At 35.5% G+C, this 21,977-nt stretch overlaps 2 protein-coding genes and 1 pseudogene across 3 annotated transcripts in view; all 3 read right to left on the reverse strand.

Moving 5' to 3' along the window:
* Positions 1 to 1,125: 1,125 nt before the first annotated feature.
* LOC132166069 (aldehyde dehydrogenase family 2 member C4-like) lies at positions 1,126 to 5,153 on the reverse strand. The gene is made up of 9 exons (XM_059576823.1): positions 5,015 to 5,153; positions 3,847 to 3,989; positions 2,930 to 3,313; positions 2,704 to 2,793; positions 2,400 to 2,573; positions 2,171 to 2,308; positions 1,855 to 1,992; positions 1,703 to 1,764; positions 1,126 to 1,596 (listed from the first exon to the last, which is right to left on the reverse strand). The coding sequence occupies exons 1-9, from the start codon at positions 5,115 to 5,117 to the stop codon at positions 1,323 to 1,325; spliced, it is 1,506 nt and encodes a 501-aa protein (XP_059432806.1). The 5' UTR covers positions 5,118 to 5,153; the 3' UTR covers positions 1,126 to 1,322.
* A 4,034-nt stretch (positions 5,154 to 9,187) lies between these two features.
* On the reverse strand, positions 9,188 to 10,354 carry LOC132165177 (aldehyde dehydrogenase family 2 member C4-like; annotated as a pseudogene).
* A 5,029-nt stretch (positions 10,355 to 15,383) lies between these two features.
* Positions 15,384 to 21,977, reverse strand: part of LOC132166555 (aldehyde dehydrogenase family 2 member C4-like) — an 8,021-nt gene continuing 1,427 nt past the window's right edge. Inside the window, exons 1-9 of one of the 2 annotated variants that reach the window (XM_059577394.1) lie at positions 19,162 to 19,296; positions 17,985 to 18,127; positions 17,066 to 17,449; positions 16,831 to 16,920; positions 16,532 to 16,705; positions 16,304 to 16,441; positions 16,004 to 16,141; positions 15,836 to 15,897; positions 15,384 to 15,731 (exon numbers count right to left, since the gene is read on the reverse strand). In XM_059577394.1, the coding sequence (XP_059433377.1) occupies positions 15,458 to 15,731; positions 15,836 to 15,897; positions 16,004 to 16,141; positions 16,304 to 16,441; positions 16,532 to 16,705; positions 16,831 to 16,920; positions 17,066 to 17,449; positions 17,985 to 18,127; positions 19,162 to 19,264 (1,506 nt within the window). In that variant the 5' untranslated portion in view covers positions 19,265 to 19,296 and the 3' untranslated portion in view covers positions 15,384 to 15,457. Of the gene's footprint in view, positions 15,732 to 15,835; positions 15,898 to 16,003; positions 16,142 to 16,303; positions 16,442 to 16,531; positions 16,706 to 16,830; positions 16,921 to 17,065; positions 17,450 to 17,984; positions 18,128 to 19,161; positions 19,297 to 21,977 lie in introns of those variants that run through there. The other variant, XM_059577393.1, reaches the window with a different exon arrangement.

A 21,977-nucleotide genomic window follows, 5' to 3' on the forward strand; every position in this document is an offset into this window, starting at 1 on the left:
GTGCCAAAAGTGGCACGTCAAAAAAAAATTTGTTAACGTGCCAATTTACTGACGTAGCAAAAAATGAATACTATTTGCCACTTTAAAAGATTGCCCTTTTTTTGTAGTGAATCATCATCATCACTCCATTTGTAGTCTTGTACACAACATATAAATAAATATATATAGTAAAACTATATATATATATATATATATATATATATATAAAGAGTTAGCGGTTAGCGGTTTTCGGTTTTCAAAAACCCAATAACCATTAACCGCTTTCAAAAGCGGTATGCGGTTTTAAATTTTCATCCTTATGGTTGAAGCCATCCTAAAAAAAATTCATTAGAGATTACTGAACCACCCTTAAGTGAGAGGATGGTCAGAGGTGGGGAGAGGGTTCCCAAACCCTCTCGCCTCCTTTTCTCTCTTTATTATTATTATTATTATTATTATTATTATTATTTTCACATATGTCAAGTTAAAATGATATTTTGTATATGTGATAACATTTTATTAGATCTTTCATTGATTTTTAGAAAAAGAGAGTTATTTCCGCTGCCTCATAGTTCACGAAAACAAAGAACTTTGTTCTTCTTAGTTGCCTTCTCTGCTTTAAAACAAAGTGATGAACAAGCGGGAGAAAATTGTCTTTATGAAGAATTCTCTTTTGTCATAACGTGAGTGGTATAGTGTATTAGGATTTTAGGTTTGAGTGTTTCTTTTTTAATTATTATTTTGCAATTTATTTTTTATAGTGAAATTTTTTCTTAATCGTCTCCATCTATAAATATATGCTTGTTAAATCAAACAAAATAAATATTGGTATTTTGTGTGATTGACTTATTTTATTATATATGTTTTTTTTCCTTCTTCGTGATCTGAAAGATCATTTATCACACCAAAATGGAGGTGATATCCTCATTGGGGAAACTGAGAATAAATCTCCGATTTTCACAAATAAGATCAAACTTTATTAGATTCCTAATTCTATTCCACACATCATATATTACTGCTTTGCAAGCAAGTCTAGTAACTTCATTTTTGGAGTTTTGGAATAAATTCAAATTTCTTAAAACCAAACATACTATAATAGTTCAAGTTGTTAATACAGAAATAGAAATTAAAGCGGAAAAAAAAAAAGAAAATAAAATAAAAGCAATCGAATTACACAACCCGCTGCTACCATGTCTTTGACAAAATACAGAATTTGAGATATCGAGCTTGACACAAATTGATCATTTTGAATACAACAAAGTGTATAACTTCAATTTTATTGCATATAATTATAATATTACTAAACGTGTTTCCCTGTTTGGTATGACTGAAGGGATATTAGTTCAAAGCCAAGGAGTATTATAAATGGGAGTTACAACCGACTTCACATGAAGATATTTGTGAAGGGCATCCAATCCAAAATCACTTCCAAACCCGCTCATCTTGTACCCTGCAAAAGGACAATCATTGTCGAAAGCAAAATAGCAATTGATCCAAATGGTGCCAGCACGAATTGATCTTGAGACAGTGTTAGCCACATTCAAGTCCTTGGTCACGATACCCGCCGCTAGTCCATATCTACTCTTGTTCGCCCTCTCAATTGCCTCTTCAATTGTTCTGTAATTTTTCATAATTAGGAAGAAAGAAAAAAAAAAGAAGCTCTTTAATCACTACTAAAATTGCTAAATAAGAGCACTTCATTGCAAAAGTTTTGTTTACTCACTTGAACTTGGCAAGGGCCATTACAGGTCCAAATATTTCATCCTTGGCTATAAGCATTTCTTCCTGATCAAGTCATCAAGAACAACAATAGATGAAGAAAAAGAAAAACAAAGAACTAAGATCTCCATGTGTTGTAAAATGAAGAAGATATACCTTGAAATCTGTGAAAATTGTAGGCTCAATGTAGTATCCCTTTCCACCCAAGGGTTTGCCCCCAATTAACAGTGTGGCTCCTTCTCTCTTGCCATGCTCAATGTAGGAAAGAATTCTTTCAAATTGCTTCTTATCGACCTGCACGTAACAAAACGAAGATGAATCATTTCACAATCTAAATTTTATTTTGTTGTGTTTGCTGATGTTAAGAATTTCACATCATTTAAAAGTTTTAAATAACATTGGTTAGTTTGTATTTGGTTCCTTTGTACACCACGACCAAAAAGAAAAAATCTTTGTAGGCCTCATTACATACCTGGGGTCCTTGTTGAACTTCAGGATCAAATGGATCCCCAACTACCCAAGCTTTTGCCTTTTCCACCAATTTCTTTACAACTTCGTCATATATCCCTTCTTGAACATAAACACGAGAACTTGCCACGCATATTTCTCCCTGAAAAGAAAAATGAAATCAGGAAACAAAGAATGGCATTGAATTAAGCTACATTTCTTTAATGAAATATAGTAAATAAAAATGACTTCACCTTATTAAACAGGATGCCCGTGAGAGCCAACTGAGCAGCTACATCTACGTCGGCATCGTCGAAAATAATAAGGGGAGACTTGCCTCCTAATTCAAGTGAAACCACTTTCAAGTTGCTTTCTGCTGCCGCCTTCATTACTTTACGTCCTACTTCAGGAGAACCAGTGAAACTAATCTGAAAAAACAAGAACAAGCATATGGAAATTCAAGGTCATACATGCAAAACAAGGAAATTAATGACTCCAGAAATTTATCAAAATGTTCATATAAATAAAACAAACATTCAATTAAAAACTAGAAATTACCGCATCAATGTCCATGTGAGTGCTAACAGCTGCCCCAGCTGTTGGTCCAAATCCGGTTACAACATTGAGCACTCCATTTGGCATGCCCGCCTTGAAAAAAAGAAGAGACAAAAGGTCAAAAGAAAAATTTTGGACCTCATAAAAGCCGAACGAGGACTTAATTGAGTCATATTGGCAATATAAATAATGTATGACTTGATCAAAAAAATTAATCATCACAAGTTACCAGCTTAGCAAGATGAGCATAATAGAGAGCCGATAGAGGCGTTTGCTCAGCAGGCTTGACAACCATGGTGCACCCGGCGGCTAAAGCAGGGCTAATTTTCATGAACAATAAGGTGCTTGGATAGTTCCAAGGAATGATGTGTCCTACGACACCAATAGGTTCACGCAACGTGTATGCATGGAATTCACGGGACATTTTTAGTACATCTCCATGAATTTTATCAGCTGCACCTGCATAGTAACGAAGAGTAGCTGCAACCTGTGGAATGTCCATGGCCTTGCCCATGCTAAACAATTTCCCAGCATCAATCGTATCCAAGGCAGCTAGTTCTTCTACATTTTGATCAATCAAGTCGGCGAATTTCATCATTATCTTTGCTCTCTCCTGACAACAATGAAGAGCCCCGTGAAAGAAAAACATAATTTACATTAGTAGTTGCAAAATTATGGCCTATTGAAGGCACCATGGAAGAGAGAGTGAGTTTTACACAAGTAATCTTTATTTTTTATTTTTTATTTTTTTTATTGTTTCAACCTTTTACGTTAATTAGTTCAAACCCAAATTTAATTAGCTCTCATGGACTTTGTCACAAATTATCACCAACCATTTAATTGAACCGACAAAATTGAAAGAGATCACAATGAAACATGTCAGTCGACAGCCAGCATTTTTCCAGTCAACCGCACAAGTTGCCAAGCTGGCTTTTTCCTTATATCTCTCCCTCACGCATCGCTATTTGACTTGGAAATTTGAGTACGTATGACTTGGAATTTGTAGTTTCTAATTCGAAGCAAGCAAGCTAGCTAAAGTAGTGCTACGAATTACTTGTAATTGTTAAAAAACAGAAAACGATCGATGGAAATTAGTAATTTAAGAATAATGGAGAAATCAAAGATAGAGAGATCGAGTCTACATACAGAGCCCGGCAAGCGAGGCCATGGACCATGGTCAAATGCATCACGAGCCGCCTTGACAGCTAAGTCAATATCTTCTTCGTCTCCTTCGGCAATTCTCGCTATCACATCTCCTGTTCTTGGATCTATTGTCTCGAAAGTTTTCCCTATTTATTTATTAAATTAAATGTTTAGAAAATTTACGGTACCCCAAAATTTGAAAAATTAGTCTAAAAATAACTTTGATGCATCGGTAACTCAGCTGCCGGCCTTAAAAAATGCCGGCTTTCATTAAACTAATAGAATGATAAGAAATCACCACGTAAGACAACATGGATTTGATCTCTTAGAATTCTTTTTAAATTTTAGCTGTCTATTTCATTTAAGCATTTAAAATAAGTTATGTTTCAGAGCTACCTTATTAAATTTCAGCTGCCACTTAGTAGTTTTCTCATTAGATTTTGAAACATGACTTATTTTAGATCCTAAGATGAAATTGATGACTGATATTTATGAATTTGAGAATCTCAAATTTAAGAAAAATTCTAAACAATCTCAATTCCGACAACATTGACAGACAAACAGAACATATTTCAAATTAGTAGGAGAAAACTTTATTAAATCAAAATATATTGTGAGAGGTAAAGTTGACTTAATCTCATTCCTTCCTAATTTGTCACGCATGTGATCGCTCTATCTCTACGCCTACCTTAATTAATTATGTCATAAATTTGTTAATTAAAAAGCAGTAGTTTTCTATGAATACAAAAGGTTATTTGTTTAGAGACTTTTTGGAATTAAAAATAATAATATTAATAAGATGCAAATATATATAAATAACAGCCAATAATAGGTAGGGTTCTTCGCGGAGTTAAGGTGAGCAATAATATTGGTAGATGAAGATCGATGTATGAGTCCCCGATACCCTTTAATTCGGAGAGAAAAAAACTGCAACTAGTTTGGAGAACGTTAAAAATGTTTCAACTACATCATTAATGAGTTTCACGAGAAAGAGGTCATCATCATCATCATCCTTTTCCTTTTCTTTTTCCCCGGAAATTCTTTTAACCAAAGCTCTTTGGGGGTGGAACAATTACAATATTTGAAGTTACGTAGTCTACATATCTTAAATCATAAACTGAAAGTCTATATATATGAAGGAACTAAACGGATGTAGAGATGAGTTGAAAACCTGAAATGGAATCAACAAATTCTCCATTGATGAAAAGCTTGGTGAACTTGATCGTCGGGATCTTCACGGAAGAGACTATGCTGTCATCGCAGTGACTCCCCATCTCTGTCTTTCTCTCTCTATTTTTCTCCCTCACGTTTGTTTGTGTTCTTTGTTATATGGAACACAGATTCATAAGACATATATATATATATATAGGCGGTATATATCCAAGAATAATATGAGTCACACACATGCTGAGGGAAAAAAATAAAAAAATAAAAAAATATAGATAGAGTGGTCCACAAAGGTATATATATATTTCAAACTGCCCATAAAGGTGACTCAACTGAGCATTAATTAAAACAGATGCACGAGAAAACAGGCTGTGTTATATATGGATAGGCAAGATATCCTCGGGCCTCATCAACAGGAATTATTATTATTATTATTATTATTATTATTTCCTTTCTTTTATTGGCATTTTCCACGCCCACGTGATCCTTGATGTTAATAACAAAATTATAGAAAAGAGATTAAATATTTAATTGGTCCTGCGTTACTTTTTTTATTTTTTTTAATTAAAAGAGATCTCTTATATATAGGTAAATCGCTTGTACATCATCAGCAATTGGATCTGTAGGACTAATGGTTGATTTGAATAAAAAATGTACAGAAAAGTACAAGATATGTAAAAAAAACCCATTTATCGTATTAAAAAGTAAACCTTATTTCAAAAATATTAGACTTATAATCATTCTATTTATCTAGGCTTTTACCATTTTAAAAAATATTCAGTAGACTTTTTTACGATTGTAATATAATTAAAATGCCGTGGCACTGAAAATCAATTTTTGAATTAATAAGAACTTGTAAAAAATAAGAATTAATAGTTAATTTTCATTACCATGTCATCCTAATTATATGACAGTTATATAACATTTTATACACATGATAACCTTTTCATTAGGTCTTCTATGGTTTTTTATATAAGTAACAAATAAATGTGTTAATTTTTTTAGATGATACCTAGACGGAATTCTTAAAGCATGAGTTTTGAAACGAGATTATAACTTCTTGATATATATGTTTATTAAAAAAAAAGTATCAACTACTGCATGTCCTCGATCCCCCTAGAATCATTGCTGTGATCTTCATGTTCGATCGGCATGCTTATTTAACTTTCAAGAAATTAAGGTCTTCTTATTTGTTTCCCTCATATTTTATTGTTTACTTGAAAGGATTTATATATATGTATGTAAGATGACAGAAAACAACACAAAGCAAATGATGTACATGTAGCAGCAATATCACATTTAAAAATAATTAATCAGCTCTCTTCACTTAATTAAGGAAATTCCAACTAACGGGATTCCCATATATGCAACGAAGCATGGCCTTAATTTATATCTGTTGGTTCATGTGTTTTGGAGAGTATTTTTAGCTTTTGATTTGAAAATGTTTTATTTTTATTTTTATTTTTTATGGTTATTTGTTAATTTATTATTATTTTTTTAAATAGAAAACAAGTGAAAAATAAATAAAATAGTTTAACGATCAAAAGCCCCCTCCCAACACTACTACTCCAGGTACTCCTCTTAGATAAACTCTCATAGTTCTTTTACAATTTTTTTTTTTTTTTTTTAAAGCAAAAAGCTAGGTGGGGGACAATTAGAGTGGTTACTTTATTTAGGCGTGACCATAGTGACAGCTACTCATTGGTCATTGTTGAGAGGGGACCTAAACATTGGGAATCGTAAGTGTTCGCTTAAAACTGATTGAGTCATAGCTTAACGCAAGACTTACCAATGACTCTACTAGCACCCAAGCCAATGGACAAACCAATAACCACAAGCGCTTTCCATTGTAGTATTCAACCTTGAAATCTAGGGTCCACTAATACAACCCAAATGCCACTAGACCACATCGTCCTTTTACATTTATTGTTACATTTTATTTGATTGTCATACCAATTTGCATACTCAATGCAACTATTTTATTTCAAATGGCGTAGTAAAGATATTTTAATCTGATGAGAACACAGTGGTGATTAATTATCCATTTGTTCCTTTTAAAAAAAAAAGCTCCATATACAATTATTTTACAACTTTTGTGTCCAGACATAATTATAGAGTGTTAGAGGATGTTAAATTCTTTCAATTTTAAATCCAATCATATGCTAATACGTGTAGTTAGCATATGATTGATCATCACTCAAAATTTAAAATTTCTATCTAAAATTTCGGCAGGCTTTGTTCATACATTTTATAAGACCTGAGCCCATGGGCCCAGATCATCAAGGAATGTCAATATGAGCTCAAAGCTCAACTAGCACAGGGCCAGCCCAAAAAGGTCAAGCTCATCAATTGCTCATACTATCGGAGGTGTCTCGCATATACTATATCATAATCCTCGGGGGGTAGGTACCCAAGGATATAACTCTTTCTTTCTTTGTCCCCCACTAGTTGGCCTTTGAATTGTTCAATGACTTCGTCAGTACTCACGATATGGAATGAAAGGCCACTTCGATCCGTCAACGAAGAGCGGATCCGCTATATTCTTTCTTTTTCCCCCATTTATCGCTTTGTCTCTGTCTCTCCACTAAATTAATATACCATCACATCCCAAATCACACGTCTATATATACGATACTTTGAAAAAAAAAAAAAAATTATATATTGCACAAATCCTTACATTTTATTCATTAAAAATTGAAGTGGCATAGTCTTTTCAATCAAAAACCTATTTATATAGAGGAAATTTCATATATATATATATATATATATATATATATATATATACCCAAATTCAATTTTCAACAATTTAAACAGTACCGCTTTAGTGGATAAAAAATAAATACTTGGATTAACCGACTCTCCTTACGACTAAGCTTTGCTAGGGCGGTCGCTTGAGAGTTAAAACCAAGCGGTGGTTGTTTTTCCTTGGCTTATGGAATTCACATACTTCATCCGTCATTTTAGCATATTTAAGAAGCTTTGATAAACAACTCTTTATGGATATAAAAGTTTTATTTCCAAACACAATTTCAAACAATATTTTAGTTTTAAATGAAACAATTTTTACACTTAAATTTAGATATCCTTTAGAAAATACGGGAGTTTCACCTTACAAACCCCCATGTTATCACCTTATAAAATATACACCCTAAGCCTTACACTGACAAAAGAGATCATTTTCACAAAAGATAAAATTTTCTCTAACTCTCTTAATGTGCGATGACTTTGTTATTAAACTAGGACGCCAACTGGAAAGAACAAAGTTCTTTTGTTTTCGTGAACTTTGGGGCAGCGGAAACACACCTCTCTCCTTCTATAAAAAGCAACGAAAGACCTACTAAAATGTTATCACGTGTACAAAATACCACTTCAACTTCACACATGAGGAAAAACTAACAACCAACCTCTACCCCCATGTTTAGGTTTGAGTGTTTTTTCATCACCACCATTTTATATTTCAGTTTTAAAGTAAAATTTTCTCTTGGTCGTTTTTTCCTATGTATATATAAGCTTGTTAATTAAACCAAAACATGTAAATATTAGTACTTTGTGTCATTGGATTATTTTATTAAGTTCTTTTTTTACTTCTTCCAATCCGAAAGATAAATGTATCTATGAAAACAAAGTGGGAGGCGTTATATATCCTCATTAGACAAAATGAGAATAAATCCTCGATTTTCACAAAAAGGTCAAACTTTATTAGATTCATAATTCTATTACATCCTACAACCTATTTTGGAACACAGAGTTATAGTTGTTACAGATCTTCTGATGTCGTTTACTCTCTCCACACATGATACAATACTACTTTGCAAGCAACTCTACTAACTTCATTTTTTTGAATAAATTCAATTTTTTTAAAACCAAACAAACTATAATCCAGAAATTATCAAATTAAAGCAAACGTGTAAATTCTTAAGGCAGTTTACCTTTGATAAAATACAGAATTTGAGATATCAAGCTTGACACAAATTGATCTTTTTAACCACCAAAATGCTTATAACTTAAATTTTATTGCACATAATTATACTACCAAACTTGTTCCCACATTGGCTAGAACTAAAGGGATATTTAGATCAAAGCCAAGGAGTTACAACCGACTTCACACTTGTGAAAGGCTTCCAATCCAAAATCACATATTATTTTTTTCGTTTGGTAGGCTTAAAGGGATATTAATTCAAGACCAGAGAGTATTATAAAGGGGAGTAACAACCAACTTAACTTTAAGATACTTGTAAAGGGCATCTAATCCAAAACCATTTCCAAACCCACTCATCTTAAACCCTTCAAAAGGGTGTTCATTGTCCAATGCCAAATAGCAATTGATCCAAATGATGCCAGCACAAATTGATTTTGAGACAGTGCTCAAGTCCTTTGTCACGATGCTCGCCGCTAGCCCATATCTTGTCTTGTTAGCCCCTCAATTTCCTCATCAATTATTTTGTAATTGTTCATAATTTGGTTAAAAAAGAAGAAGAAGAAGGTCGCTCTTTAATTTATCACTACTAAAATTGCTAAATAAAAGCATTTTATTGCAAAAGTTTTGGTTAGAGAAAGAAAAATTGGAAAGTAAGAACATGTACTCACTTGACCTTTGCTAGCGCCAAAACATGCCCAAATATTTCATCTTTTGCTATAACCATTTCTTCCTGAGGAAGTCATCAAGAATAATAATAGATGAAGGAAAAGAAAAACTAAAAATGACCATGCTAAAAACTAAGATCCAATGGTGTAAAGTAAAAAATATATACCTTGAAATCTGTGAAAATTGTAGGCTCAATGTAGTATCCCTTCCTACCCAAGGATTTGCCCCCAGTTAAGAGTGTGGCTCCTTCTCTCTTGCCATGCTCAATGTAGGAAATAATTTTTTCAAATTGCTTCTTATCTACCTGCATGTCAAAACATTTCCTTTTTCAATGGAACCCCAACTATACTTTTATGTTATTATTATTAATGGACCATTGTAGTTTTAAGATCTTTGAAAGCCTGGGCTAGGGTCCTTGTTGAACTTTAGGATAAATGGATCCCCAACTACCCAAGCTTTTGTCTTTTCAACCAATTTCTTTACAACTTCGTCATATATCCCTTCTTGAACATAAACATGAGAGCATACCAAACATACTTTTGTCCTTAGGGTCAGCAACCTCAGGGACCTCGGCATTCCAGGAGCATCTGTTGGACCTTGGGACTTTGCAGCGTCATCGTTGCCCGAGGGCTTGTTCTCTTCATCCTCTGGTGTATGGCCGAACTTGAAGATCCCTTTGGCATCAGGCATTTGCTCTTGTCCGAGTTTTATGATTTGTTCCAGAGCCTCATATGTAAAAGGAAGCTCATCAGCTTCCATAGTATCGAGGTCCACGGAGCAAGAAGGATCTTTGGCCCAGGATCGGAAAGTCTCAAAGCTAATGGTGAAGTTGTCCAGCCAAGCATTGTCACGAGTCCAGGAGGCATAGGACAACTGCTTTGGTTATTATGGTCTCCGTCGTTGCCTTCCTGTAGTTGAAGCTCAGCCTTCTTGAGCTTTCCCTTGTAGAATTTCCTTCTCTCCTCAGTCACCAGCCGACCCGAGCAGGCCTCCTCAGCCTTCGCCCTCTAGATATCCGTCTCGGCATGGGCTTTTCTAGACTGTCTCAAAATTTCAGTGCGCCTCTCTTCAAGCTGGTTCTGATTCTCCTTTATTATGGAGTTTTCTTCTTGGAGCCAACCATTCTCAGCCCAAAGAGCCTCTAGTTTAGCAAACAGTTTTGAGATCTTCTTATCCGCTGCAGTCCGAGCAGCTTCAGCCTCGGCTACCTCGTTTTGAATTATAGACTACTGTTGACCGACAGCAAGCAGCTCCTTGTCCTGCTGCGAAATGACCTTCATCAGCCTTGTATTCTCAGATTCCGACTTCGACAGCTTTTGCTTTGACTCTGCATGCTTAACCTTTAAGGTATCGGACTTCGCAGCCGACTTCTGCATAATTTTCTGAAGTCGCAGTACAAAAACAATGACTTCATTATACTCGGAAACAAAGAGGAAAAGTTAGAGTATACAAAATACTGCAAAACGACTAAGGAAAGTAGATACTTACGACAAGCTGGTAGTAGATGAACGACTCCGCCATGCCTTGGGCACTGTGATCACGCTTGCTAGTCAGCTGTTCTTAGGGTATCAGACACACCAAGGCACCAAAGGGGTTCCCCATAAGGTCACCCCCAAGATTGGTAAGTGGAAGGCCGACCGACCATTGGATGCCGAGGGGTTGCACTCTAGAGTCGCTCGAAGTAGTATCCGCGTGGCCCTCGGATGCCCGAGCATCAGGAGTAGTTAAAGCCCGAACACCATCATGACTGGGTGCCTGAGAACCAGCATCAGCTTGCACTTCATCACGTGCCTCGGCAGCCCTTGGGTGCCGTAGTTTCGACTGCCCTTTCCTCAACAATTGCAGGCTCAGGCCTCACATCTTCATTCTCCACCGAACTATCGGAATCCAGTCCCATCTCGACCTTTTCTAGGATACGTTTGATGTTTAGACCTGAGTGGACTGGAGTAACCGACTCTATAGTAATGATAGGAGTCGAGACGACAGTGGGTACGGCTAGGAGAACTGCCGATAGTTGAGAAGCAGCAATGGGCCACTGGTACTCGTCGGCAGGATGGAGGACAGACTTTGGGCTCCCCTTCCTTCAGGCAGCAAGAAGTTGAGCAACCTTTAGTTTGCCCACCTCAATAGGATCGTGAGGTCCTGTTGATTTTGCCACCTTAGTTCTCTTGAGCGGGGGCTGCTCAACTTTCTCAGGCTCGTTAGTGAGCTTCAAGGCAGGAGTTTTGAAGGGCTCACCTGTCGGGCACTTGCCCTTATCTTTCTTTTTTCTTCGAGGAGAAGGATTGTGCGTAGCGACGGCAGGTCTCCTCAGGGCCTCGGTTGCAACACCCTTCGTGGCAAGACTGGCCTCTCCACGGCCTCGAACGCTATATCCTTCATGGCAGTGGGTTTCATCGTGGCCTCGGGTGCCACCTCTCTCAGTCTTTTTTGTTGTCTACCGAGACCGACCCTAGGGGAGTATAAAAAATGATTCAACTTGGTCGTTGTGACCAAACTCCTGAAGAATATGGCATCTTCGTGGTCCTAGGCCCATGTCATGACCTTATTTGTCTGAACATGCTCCTCGTAGGTCAACATGAGCTCGATGGTAGCCCCATCTACAAGGACACTGGTTTCTCGAGGCACTCTCGTGCCTCCTACCTTCTCCGAAGGTGCAAACTCCCATCTTCTCCGAGCAAAGAAGTTTCTCTTCCACCCTCGATTGTTGGTGTAAGTTTTTTCAAAATTTACTAACTTCCCTCGTCTGGCTTGGAAGTTGTAGAAAGAGTCACTCTTGGGGTTCCTCGTGAACCTATACGCTGACAAGAATTCCATAACAGTGAGGGAATTCTCTTCTCATGGAACTATCGGCTAAAGGACCACGCAGCCAAAGAAAGTCCTCCATGCATTGGGAACAATCTGGTAGGGAGCCACGTTTAGGTGACTTAGTAATTCCTGAATAAGCCTCGAGAATGAAAGCCTAAGGCCTGCACAAAACATTGCTTCGTACAAGCATACTTCATGCTCATCGGTGCTTACTATAGCACCCTTCTTCTCGTCATCAAAACGAAGCTCCATCGACTTCGGTATATAATAGTCCAGTCTGACCCGCTTCTCATCTTCTTTTGTCAATAGGGCCTTCCACATAGCGGGGTAAGAACCACCTTCACCGCCATCAAAATCCGACCCTCTGTCGTCGCCCATGAGGAACAAGAACTCGGGATATAGTGACCGAGGGATGAAAGTGTGACGGCTGTGAATCAACGAATAGGTAACAGATAAACGAAGGCGATTAACCCTTGGCTCGATGAACGGCAGCAACAGATCCAAGTATTTGAGTACTGGACTGTCAGGATGGACGAATTGCTCACACAAAGGAAGTCAGAGAGTTCGATTAACTGAAACTCTGGAAAATACTACTCTAAAAAAGTAGTATTGAGGAAAGAAATTGGAATGGAAGCAAGCCAGTGGGGAGTAGGAAAACTTGTAGAGTTTCAGAAAGCAACAATGGTGTTTGGAGGAAAGGATGGAAGTAGGAAATGAAAGAAAAAAGGGGAAACCCCTTTTATAGTGTGTCTGGGAAGGCGAAGAGGCATCAACGCTTGAAACCCTAGACAATGCCTCAGAAACACGCGCAATAAGTGCTGCAGTAGACGCGTCTTATCACCTTTCAAATGATGATGAGTGGTAGCCGAAAGTACGACTACACGGATGCCGACACGTGGATGCGTACTTAACCATGAAAATCGACAAGCAAACGAATCGATTAGTCCTCAGTCATATCAACTGTATCGGCAAAAAATTGGAGGGAAAATTCCTGCCGAAATTTGAAGTCCAAATTTCAAATTTCTTGCCTCGGAAGCCTCGGACATGTAACTTCAAAGAGTTGGCCTCGAAAGGCCGATCCATTTATGAAGAACACGAAATTTCCATAGCCATTTAGACCAAGAAATTGGGGGGTAACTATTGGGTCATGGATCAACTTCATGAGGCCCAACGGATCCCAAACCCAATCTCAGCAAATCGACAGACCCGATGAGGCCACGAACAGCATAGCTCTCGCCCGAGACCCAACTCATCGGGGGCAAAATAGTCAAGAGTTGAGGGTAGGTCGGTCATTTCATAACAAGGATATATACATATCCTATTTAAAACAGGTGATCTTATCCTACATTTGAAAAGGCTATCTACAATGTAGACCAGCTGTCAACAAGTCAACTATCCCTATACAAACGGAATGGACTATCATTCAAATTCAAAAGGTTATCTACACTCATTAGGATGCATATTAGTTGCCAACGTATAAGTTGTACACGTCTGACTGAGGACTACTCGGGCATTCTCATCTAACGTCAAATGGAAGCAATATCACTTATTCCACGATCTTAAGCTACTAAGATCACGGAGTGGCTAACAAACCCTATCCTTCTCAAATAACTGCACGACAGATATTGAGGGATAAGAGATCCGAGATGTACAGGGAATTAAACTCCATTCCATGCCTATAAAATACAAGTCACCTTTCAACACCAGGGTGATTGCAACTCTTGCTTTCTAGCTTTTATGTTGCTTAGACACTATCTCTTAGATTACTGACTTAGGCATCGGAGTATCCCCAACCACCGGGAACTCTAATCTTATTGTTTTCTCTAGTGTGAAGGCCCGGCATATCCTCGGGCACCGCAACATCACCCGGAAGGTGTGCCACGTTACTCCTCAAAAAACTGTGCTTCAACATTATCTACCCTCATTTTTCAACTTTCTTTTGATTTCCTTTGTAGTGATTTTTTTAGCGTATAAAAAGTATAGCATCTTGTTACAGTTTCTTTTTCCCTCTTCTCAATCACTTTTTCTTAATGAGTGACCGTCGGATCGAACATATGAGTATCCTTAGTATCCTTTATTTGATTGTCATACCAATCTGCATACCCAATGCAACTATTTTATTTTTGTTGGTGTAATAAAGATATTTCAAACTGATGAGAACACGATGAAGATGAATATCCATTTGTTTCTTTTAAAAAAAAAGTGCTTGACATATAATTCTTTTAATTACAACTTTTAACATGTGTTAATATGGAAGTGTTAGTGTATTAAATGCTTACAATTTTGGCTTCAATCATATTCCGACGCATGTTAAAAGTAAGGCTGATAATTTTTAACATGACCCACAAATCCAACACAAAATTAAAGGGTTAAGGTTGAAAAGTCTAACTCGTTTAATTAAATTGGTTGGTTAAGGTGACCTATATAGTTTTATACCTATATCTTGATACGACCTGAATCCGACACTCGACACAATAACTGGCAATCTTTTATATAACTTGCAAACCCGACATGAACTCAATAAAAAATTAGAGGGTTAAGGTTGATAGGTTTGATATGTTCATTTAAATTGGTCGGGTTAGTATTTGACCTAAATACCAAAATAATAGTACAAGTTGTATGTAAAACATTACATTAAAAAAAAAAAAAAAAAAAAAAAAAAGAAAAAAGAAGAAGAAGAAAATTAGCCATTGTAAAGAAAGGATGCTCAAAAACATATGTACACATAGTTAAGATTACAATTAATTGTTTTCAGCCTATTCAATAGAATATTCGAGGTAGTGGCAACTCTAATATCAAATAATATAAAATTCAATTGTTTTAAAACCAAACAAACAATAATAGTATGAGTTGTTAATTCAGAAACGGAAATTAAAGCAAATGTGTAAATTTTTAAGGCAGTTCTCTTTAACAAAATACAGAATTTCAGATATCATGCTTGACACAAATCGATCATTTTGAATACAACAAAGCGTATAACTTCAATTTTATTGCACATAATTATAATATTATTAAACGTGTTTCCCTGTATGGTATGACTAAAGGGATATTAATTCAAAGCCAAGGAGTATTGTAAATGGGAGTTACAACCGACTTCACATGAAGATATTTGTAAAGGCCTTCCAATCCCAAATCACTTCCAAACCCACTCATCTTATACCCTCCAACAGGGCAGTCATTGTCAAAAGCAAAATAGCAATTGATCCAAATGGTGCCAGCACGAATTGATCTTGAGACGGTGTTAGCCACATTCAAGTCCTTGGTCACGATACCCGCCGCTAGTCCATATCTACTATTGTTTGCCCTCGCAATTGCCTCTTCAATTGTTCTGTAATTTTTCATAATTAGGAAGAAAAAAAAAAAAGTAGCTCTTTGATCACTTCTAAAATTGCTAAATAAGAGCACTTCATTGCAAAAGTTTTGTTTACTCACTTGAACTTGGCAAGGGCCATAACAGGTCCAAATATTTCATCTTTGGCTATAAGCATTTCTTCCTAACCAAGTCATCAAGAACAACAATAGATGAAGGAAAAGAAAAACTAACAATAACCATGCTAAAAATTAAGGGTGCATGCATGTTGTAAAGTGAAATATATGTACCTTAAAATCTGTGAAAATTGTAGGCTCAATGTAGTATCCCTTCCTACCCAAGGGTTTGCCCCCAGTTAACAGTGTCGCTCCTTCTCTCTTGCCATGCTCAATGTAGGTAAGAATTCTTTCAAATTGCTTCTTATCGACCTGCACGATGAATCATTTCACCGTCTAAATTTTATTTTGTTGTATTTGCTGATGTACATAATGAGAAGTCATTTAAGAGTTTCAAGGTGGTCAGTTTCTATTTGGTTCCTTTGTACACCACGACCAAAAAGAAAAAAAATCTTTGTAGGCCTCATTAGATACCTGGGGTCCTTGTTGAACTTCAGGATCAAATGGATCCCCAACTACCCAAGCTTTTGCTTTTTCCACCAATTTCTTTACAACTTCGTCATATATGCCTTCTTGAACATATACACGAGAACTTGCCACGCATATTTCTCCCTGAAAAGAAAATGAAATCAGGAAACAAAGAATGACATTGAATTAAGCTACATTTCTTTATTGAAATATAGTAAATAAAAATGACTTCACCTTATTATACACGATGCCCGTGAGAGCCAACTGAGCAGCTGCATCTACGTCGGCATCATCGAAAATAATAAGGGGAGACTTGCCTCCTAATTCAAGTGAAACCACTTTTAAATTGCTTTCTGCTGCGGCTTTCATTACTTTACGTCCTACTTCTGGGGAACCAGTGAAACTAACCTGAAAAAACAAGAACATGCATATGCAATTCAAGGTTAAATATGAAAAATAGGGAAATGACTACAGAAATTTATCAAAGTGTTCATTTAAATAAAAACAACATTCAATTAAAAGTTAGAAATTACCGCATCAATGTCCATGTGAGTGCTAACGGCTGCCCCAGCTGTTGGGCCAAATCCGGTTACAACATTGAGCACTCCATTAGGTATACCGGCCTTGAAAAAAAGAAGAGAGAAATGGTAAAAAGAAAAATTTCAGAGCTTGAACCTAATAAAAGTAGAACGACGACACTTAATTGAGTCATATTGGCAATATGAATATTGTATGACTTGATCAAATAAATTAATCATCATAAGTTACCAGCTTAGCAAGATGAGCATAATAGAGAGCCGATAGAGGCGTTTGCTCAGCAGGCTTGACAACCATGGTGCACCCGGCAGCTAAAGCAGGGCTAATCTTCATGAGCAACATGGTGCTTGGATAGTTCCAAGGAATGATATGTCCTACGACACCAATAGGTTCACGCAACGTGTATGCATGGAATTCACGGGACATTTTTAGTACATCTCCATGAATTTTATCAGCTGCACCTGCATAGTAACGAAGAGTAGCTGCAACCTGTGGAATGTCCACGGCCTTGCCCATGCTAAACAATTTCCCAGCATCAATCGTATCCAAGGCAGCTAGTTCTTCTACATTTTGATCAATCAAGTCGGCGAATTTCATCATTATCCTTGCTCTCTCCTGACAACAATGAAGAGCCCCGCGAAAGAAAAACATAATTTACATTAGTAGTTGCAAAATTATGGCCTATTGAAGGCACCATGGAAGAGAGGGTGAGTTTTACACAAATAATCTTAATTTTTTATTTTTTATTTTTTTTTATTGTTTCAACCTCTTACGTTAATTAGTTCAAACCCAAATTTAATTAGCTCTCATGGACTTTGTCACAAATTATCACCAACCATTTAATTGATCGAACCGACAAAATTGAAAGAGATCACAATGAAACATGTCGGTCGACAGCCAGTCTTTTTCCAGTCAACCGTACAAGTTGCCAAGTTGGCTGTTTCCTTATATCTTTCCCTCACGCATGGCTATTTGACTTGGAAATTTGAGTGCGTATGACTTTGAATTTGTAGTTTCTAATTCAAAGGAAGCAAGCTAGCTAAAGTAGTGCTACGAATTATCTTGTAATTGTTAAAGAACAGAAAACGATGGAAATTAATAATTTAAGAATAATGGAGAAATCAAAGATAGAGAGATCGAGTCTACATACAGAGCCCGGCAAGCGAGGCCATGAACCATGGTCAAATGCACCACGAGCCGCCTTAACAGCCAAGTCAATATCTTCTTTGTCTCCTTCGGCAATTCTCGCTATCAAATCTCCTGTTCTTGGATCTATTGTCTCGAAAGTTTTCCCTATTTATTTATTAAATTAAAGGTTTAGAAAATTTACCCAAAAATTCAACAAATTAGTCAAAAAAAATAATAACTTTGATGCATCGGTAACTCAGCCGCCGGCTTTCATTAAACTAATTCAATGATAAGAAATCACCCTATAAGACAACATGGATCGAGATCTTTTAATTTTTTTTAAAATTTCAGTCGTCCATTTTATCTAAGCGTTTAAAATAAGTCATGTTTCAGAATTTAATAAAGAAACTACCTTATTAAATTTCTGCCACTTAGTAGCTTGCTCATTAAATTCTGAAACATGGTTTAGACCTTAAGATGAGATATACGAGTAAAATTTACGAATTTGAGAATTTTAAATTTAAAGAGAATTCTAAGGGATCTCAATTCCGACAACATGGACAGACGCGAGTATATTTTTTCAAATTAGTAGGAGAAAACTTTATTAAATCAAAATATATTGTGAGAGGTAATTAAGTACTTAATCTTATTCCTAATCCGTCACCCATGATATCACTCTATCTCTACGCCTACCTTAATTAATTATGTCACAAATTTGTTAATTAAGAAGCAGTAGTTTTCTATGAAGACAAAAGGTTATTTCTTTAGAGACTTTTTGGAATTAAAAATAATAATATTAATAAGATATGCAAATATTTATAAATAACATGCTAATAATAGCTAGGGTTCTTCACCGAATTAAGGTGAGCAATAATATTGGTAAATGAAGATGCATGTATGAGTCCCTGACTCCCTTTAATTCGGAGAGAAAAAAAACTGCAAATTGTTTGGTGAACGTTAAAAGTGTTTCAACGTACAACAACATTATAATGAGTTTCACGAGAAAGAGGTCGTCATCATCATCCTTTTCCTTTTCTTTTTCCCCGGAAATTCTTTAATTTAACCAAAGCTCTTTAATTGGGGTGGAACAATTACAATAGTTGAAGTTACGTAGTCTATATATCTTAAATCATAAACTGAAAGTCTCTCTATATATATATATGAAGGAATTAAACAGGATGTAGAGATGAGTTGAAAACCTGAAATGGAATCAACAAATTCTCCATTGATGAAAAGCTTGGTGAACTTGATCGTCGGGATCTTCACGGAAGAGACTATGCTGTCATCGCAGTGACTCCCCATCTCTGTCTTTCTCTCTCTATTTTTCTCCCTCACGTTTGTTTGTGTTCTTTGGTATATATCAAAGAATAGTATGAGTCAAATATATGCTGAGGGAAAAAAATAAAAAAATAAATAAAAATAAATAGAGTGGTCCACAAAGGTATGCAAGTTGAAAATATATATATATATATATATATATATATATATATTTCAAACTGCCCATAGAGTTGACTCAACTGAACGAGTCCTGCTATGCCCCTACCTCTAGCGTCAGACATGTATTAAAAAAAATTTATCATTTTTTTTTAATTAAATTTTTATGAATTATTATTTAATTTTTAATGTCTCAAAACTTGTTTCTGAATTCAAGACTAAAATTTAGGGAAGATTAATTCTTTAGGAATTGTATCACCCAAAAGAGATTCGATCATCTTAAATTTGATGCTAATGCCTTACATTTAGTGCTAATATTTTAAATTTAGTGCTAATACCTTAAATTTAAATTTTCTTTTAATATCTCTCTTCTTCAATTAAAAAAATAAAAAATTAATCACGCCAGGCTTTGGCAGACACTTAGATAACCCCAGGATCTCGAAAATCTCTACTCCACCTGAACATTAATTAAAACAGACACACGAGAAAACAGGCTGTGTTATGGAAATGCAATATAACCCCGGCCTCATCAACAGGAATTATTATTATTATTATTATTTTTGTTTCCTTTCTTTTATTGGCATATTCCACGCCCACGCGATCCTTGATGTTAACAAAATTATAGAAAAGAGGTTAAATATTTAATTGGTCCTTGTGCTTTACTTTTTTTTTTCTTTTTTTTTTTTTAAAAAAAAGAGATCTCTTATAGGTAAATCGCTTGTACATCATCAGCAATTGGATATATATATGTAGGACTAATGGTTGATTTGAATAAAAAATGAACAGAAAAGTACAGGATATGTAAAAAAACGATTTATCTTATAAAAAAGTAAACCGTATTTCAAAAATATTAGACTTATAATCATTCTATTTTTCTAGCTAGGCTTTTACCATTTAAAAAATTATTTAGAAGATTTTTTTTCCGATTATCATATAATTGAGATGTCGTAACACTGAAAATCAATTTTTAAATTAATAAGGACTTGTAAAAAATAAGAATTAATGGTTGATTTTTATTGCTATGTCATCTTAATTATATGACATTTTGTACACATGATAACCTTTTTATTAGGTCTTTTATGGTTTTTTGTATAAGTAACAAATAAATGTGTTAATTTTTTTAGATGATACCTAGACGGAATTCTTAAAGCGTGAGTTTTGAAACGAGATTATAACTTCTTGATATATATGTTTATTAAAAAAAAAAGTATCAACTACTGCATGTCCTCGATCCAACCTGGAATCATTGCTGTGATCTTCATGTTCGATCGGCATGCTTATTTAACTTTTAAGAAATTAAGGTCTTCTTATTTGTTTTCCTCATATTTTATTGTTTACTTGAAAGGATTTATATATATGTATGTAAGATGACAGAAAACAACACAAAGCAAATGATGTACATGCAACAGCAATATCACATTTAAAAATAATTAATCAGCTCTCTTCACTTAATTAAGGAAATTCCAACTAACGGGATTCCCATACATGCAACGAAGCATGGCCTTTATATCTGTTGGTTCATGTAGTGTTTTGGAGAGTACTTTTTGCTTTTGATTTGAATTTTTTTTTTTTTTTTTTTTTTTTTTAGTGTTTAGTGTTATTTGTTAATGTTTTTGTTTTAAAATAGAAAACAAGTGAAAAATAAAATAGTTTAACGATCAAAAGCCCCCTCCCAACGCTACTCCAGGTACTTCTCTTAGATAAACTCTCATAGTTCTTTTACGTTTTTTTTCCTTCAGCAAAAAGGTAGGTGGAGGTGATTAGAATGACTATTCTATTTGAGCGTAACTATGGCGATAGCTATTCACTATGCATCGTTCAGAAATGACCTAAACAGTGGGAATCGTAAGCGCTCATTCAAGACCAATCGAGTCATAGCTTAATACTAACCTCACCGATAACTCTAGCTACCAGCACCCAAGCCAATAGACAAACCAATAACCACAAGTGCTTTCCATTGTGGTATTCAACCTTGGAATCTAGTTTCCACTAATACAACCCGAATGCCACTAGGCCACATCGTCCTTTTACATCTATTATTACATGTTATTTGATTGCCATACCAATCTGCATACTCAATGCAACTATTTCATTTCGAATGGTGTAGTAAGGACATTTCAATCTGATGAGAATATGATGATGATTGATGGTTAATTATCCATTTGTTCCTTAAAAAAAAAGGGAAAAGTACATTTTACCCTTTCCAAGTTTGGGACGATTTTCAATTCGACCTCCAATGTTTCAATTTTTACAATACACCCCTCCAAACTTGCAAATTTTTTTCAATTCGACCAATTTCATTCCAAAATTTTCATATTGCCCTTAATTTTTTTTACTTTTTTATTTTTTATTAAAAAAAGAAAGAAAGAAAATTTGGGGGGGTGCAAAAATGGCCAGATGGCCAAAGGGATGGCTACGGCCACCCTGGTTTTTTTTTTAAAAAAAATAAAAAATTATAAAAAAATATATATAAATTAGGGGCAATATGAGAATTTTGAGATGAAATTGGTCGAATTGAAAAACATTTGCAAGTTTGGAAGGGTGCATTGCAAAAATTGAAACATTGGAGGTCGAATTAAAA

This window comes from Corylus avellana, chromosome ca11 (assembly GCF_901000735.1).
Source record: "Corylus avellana chromosome ca11, CavTom2PMs-1.0".
In the NCBI taxonomy this organism is placed as follows: domain Eukaryota; kingdom Viridiplantae; phylum Streptophyta; class Magnoliopsida; order Fagales; family Betulaceae; genus Corylus; species Corylus avellana.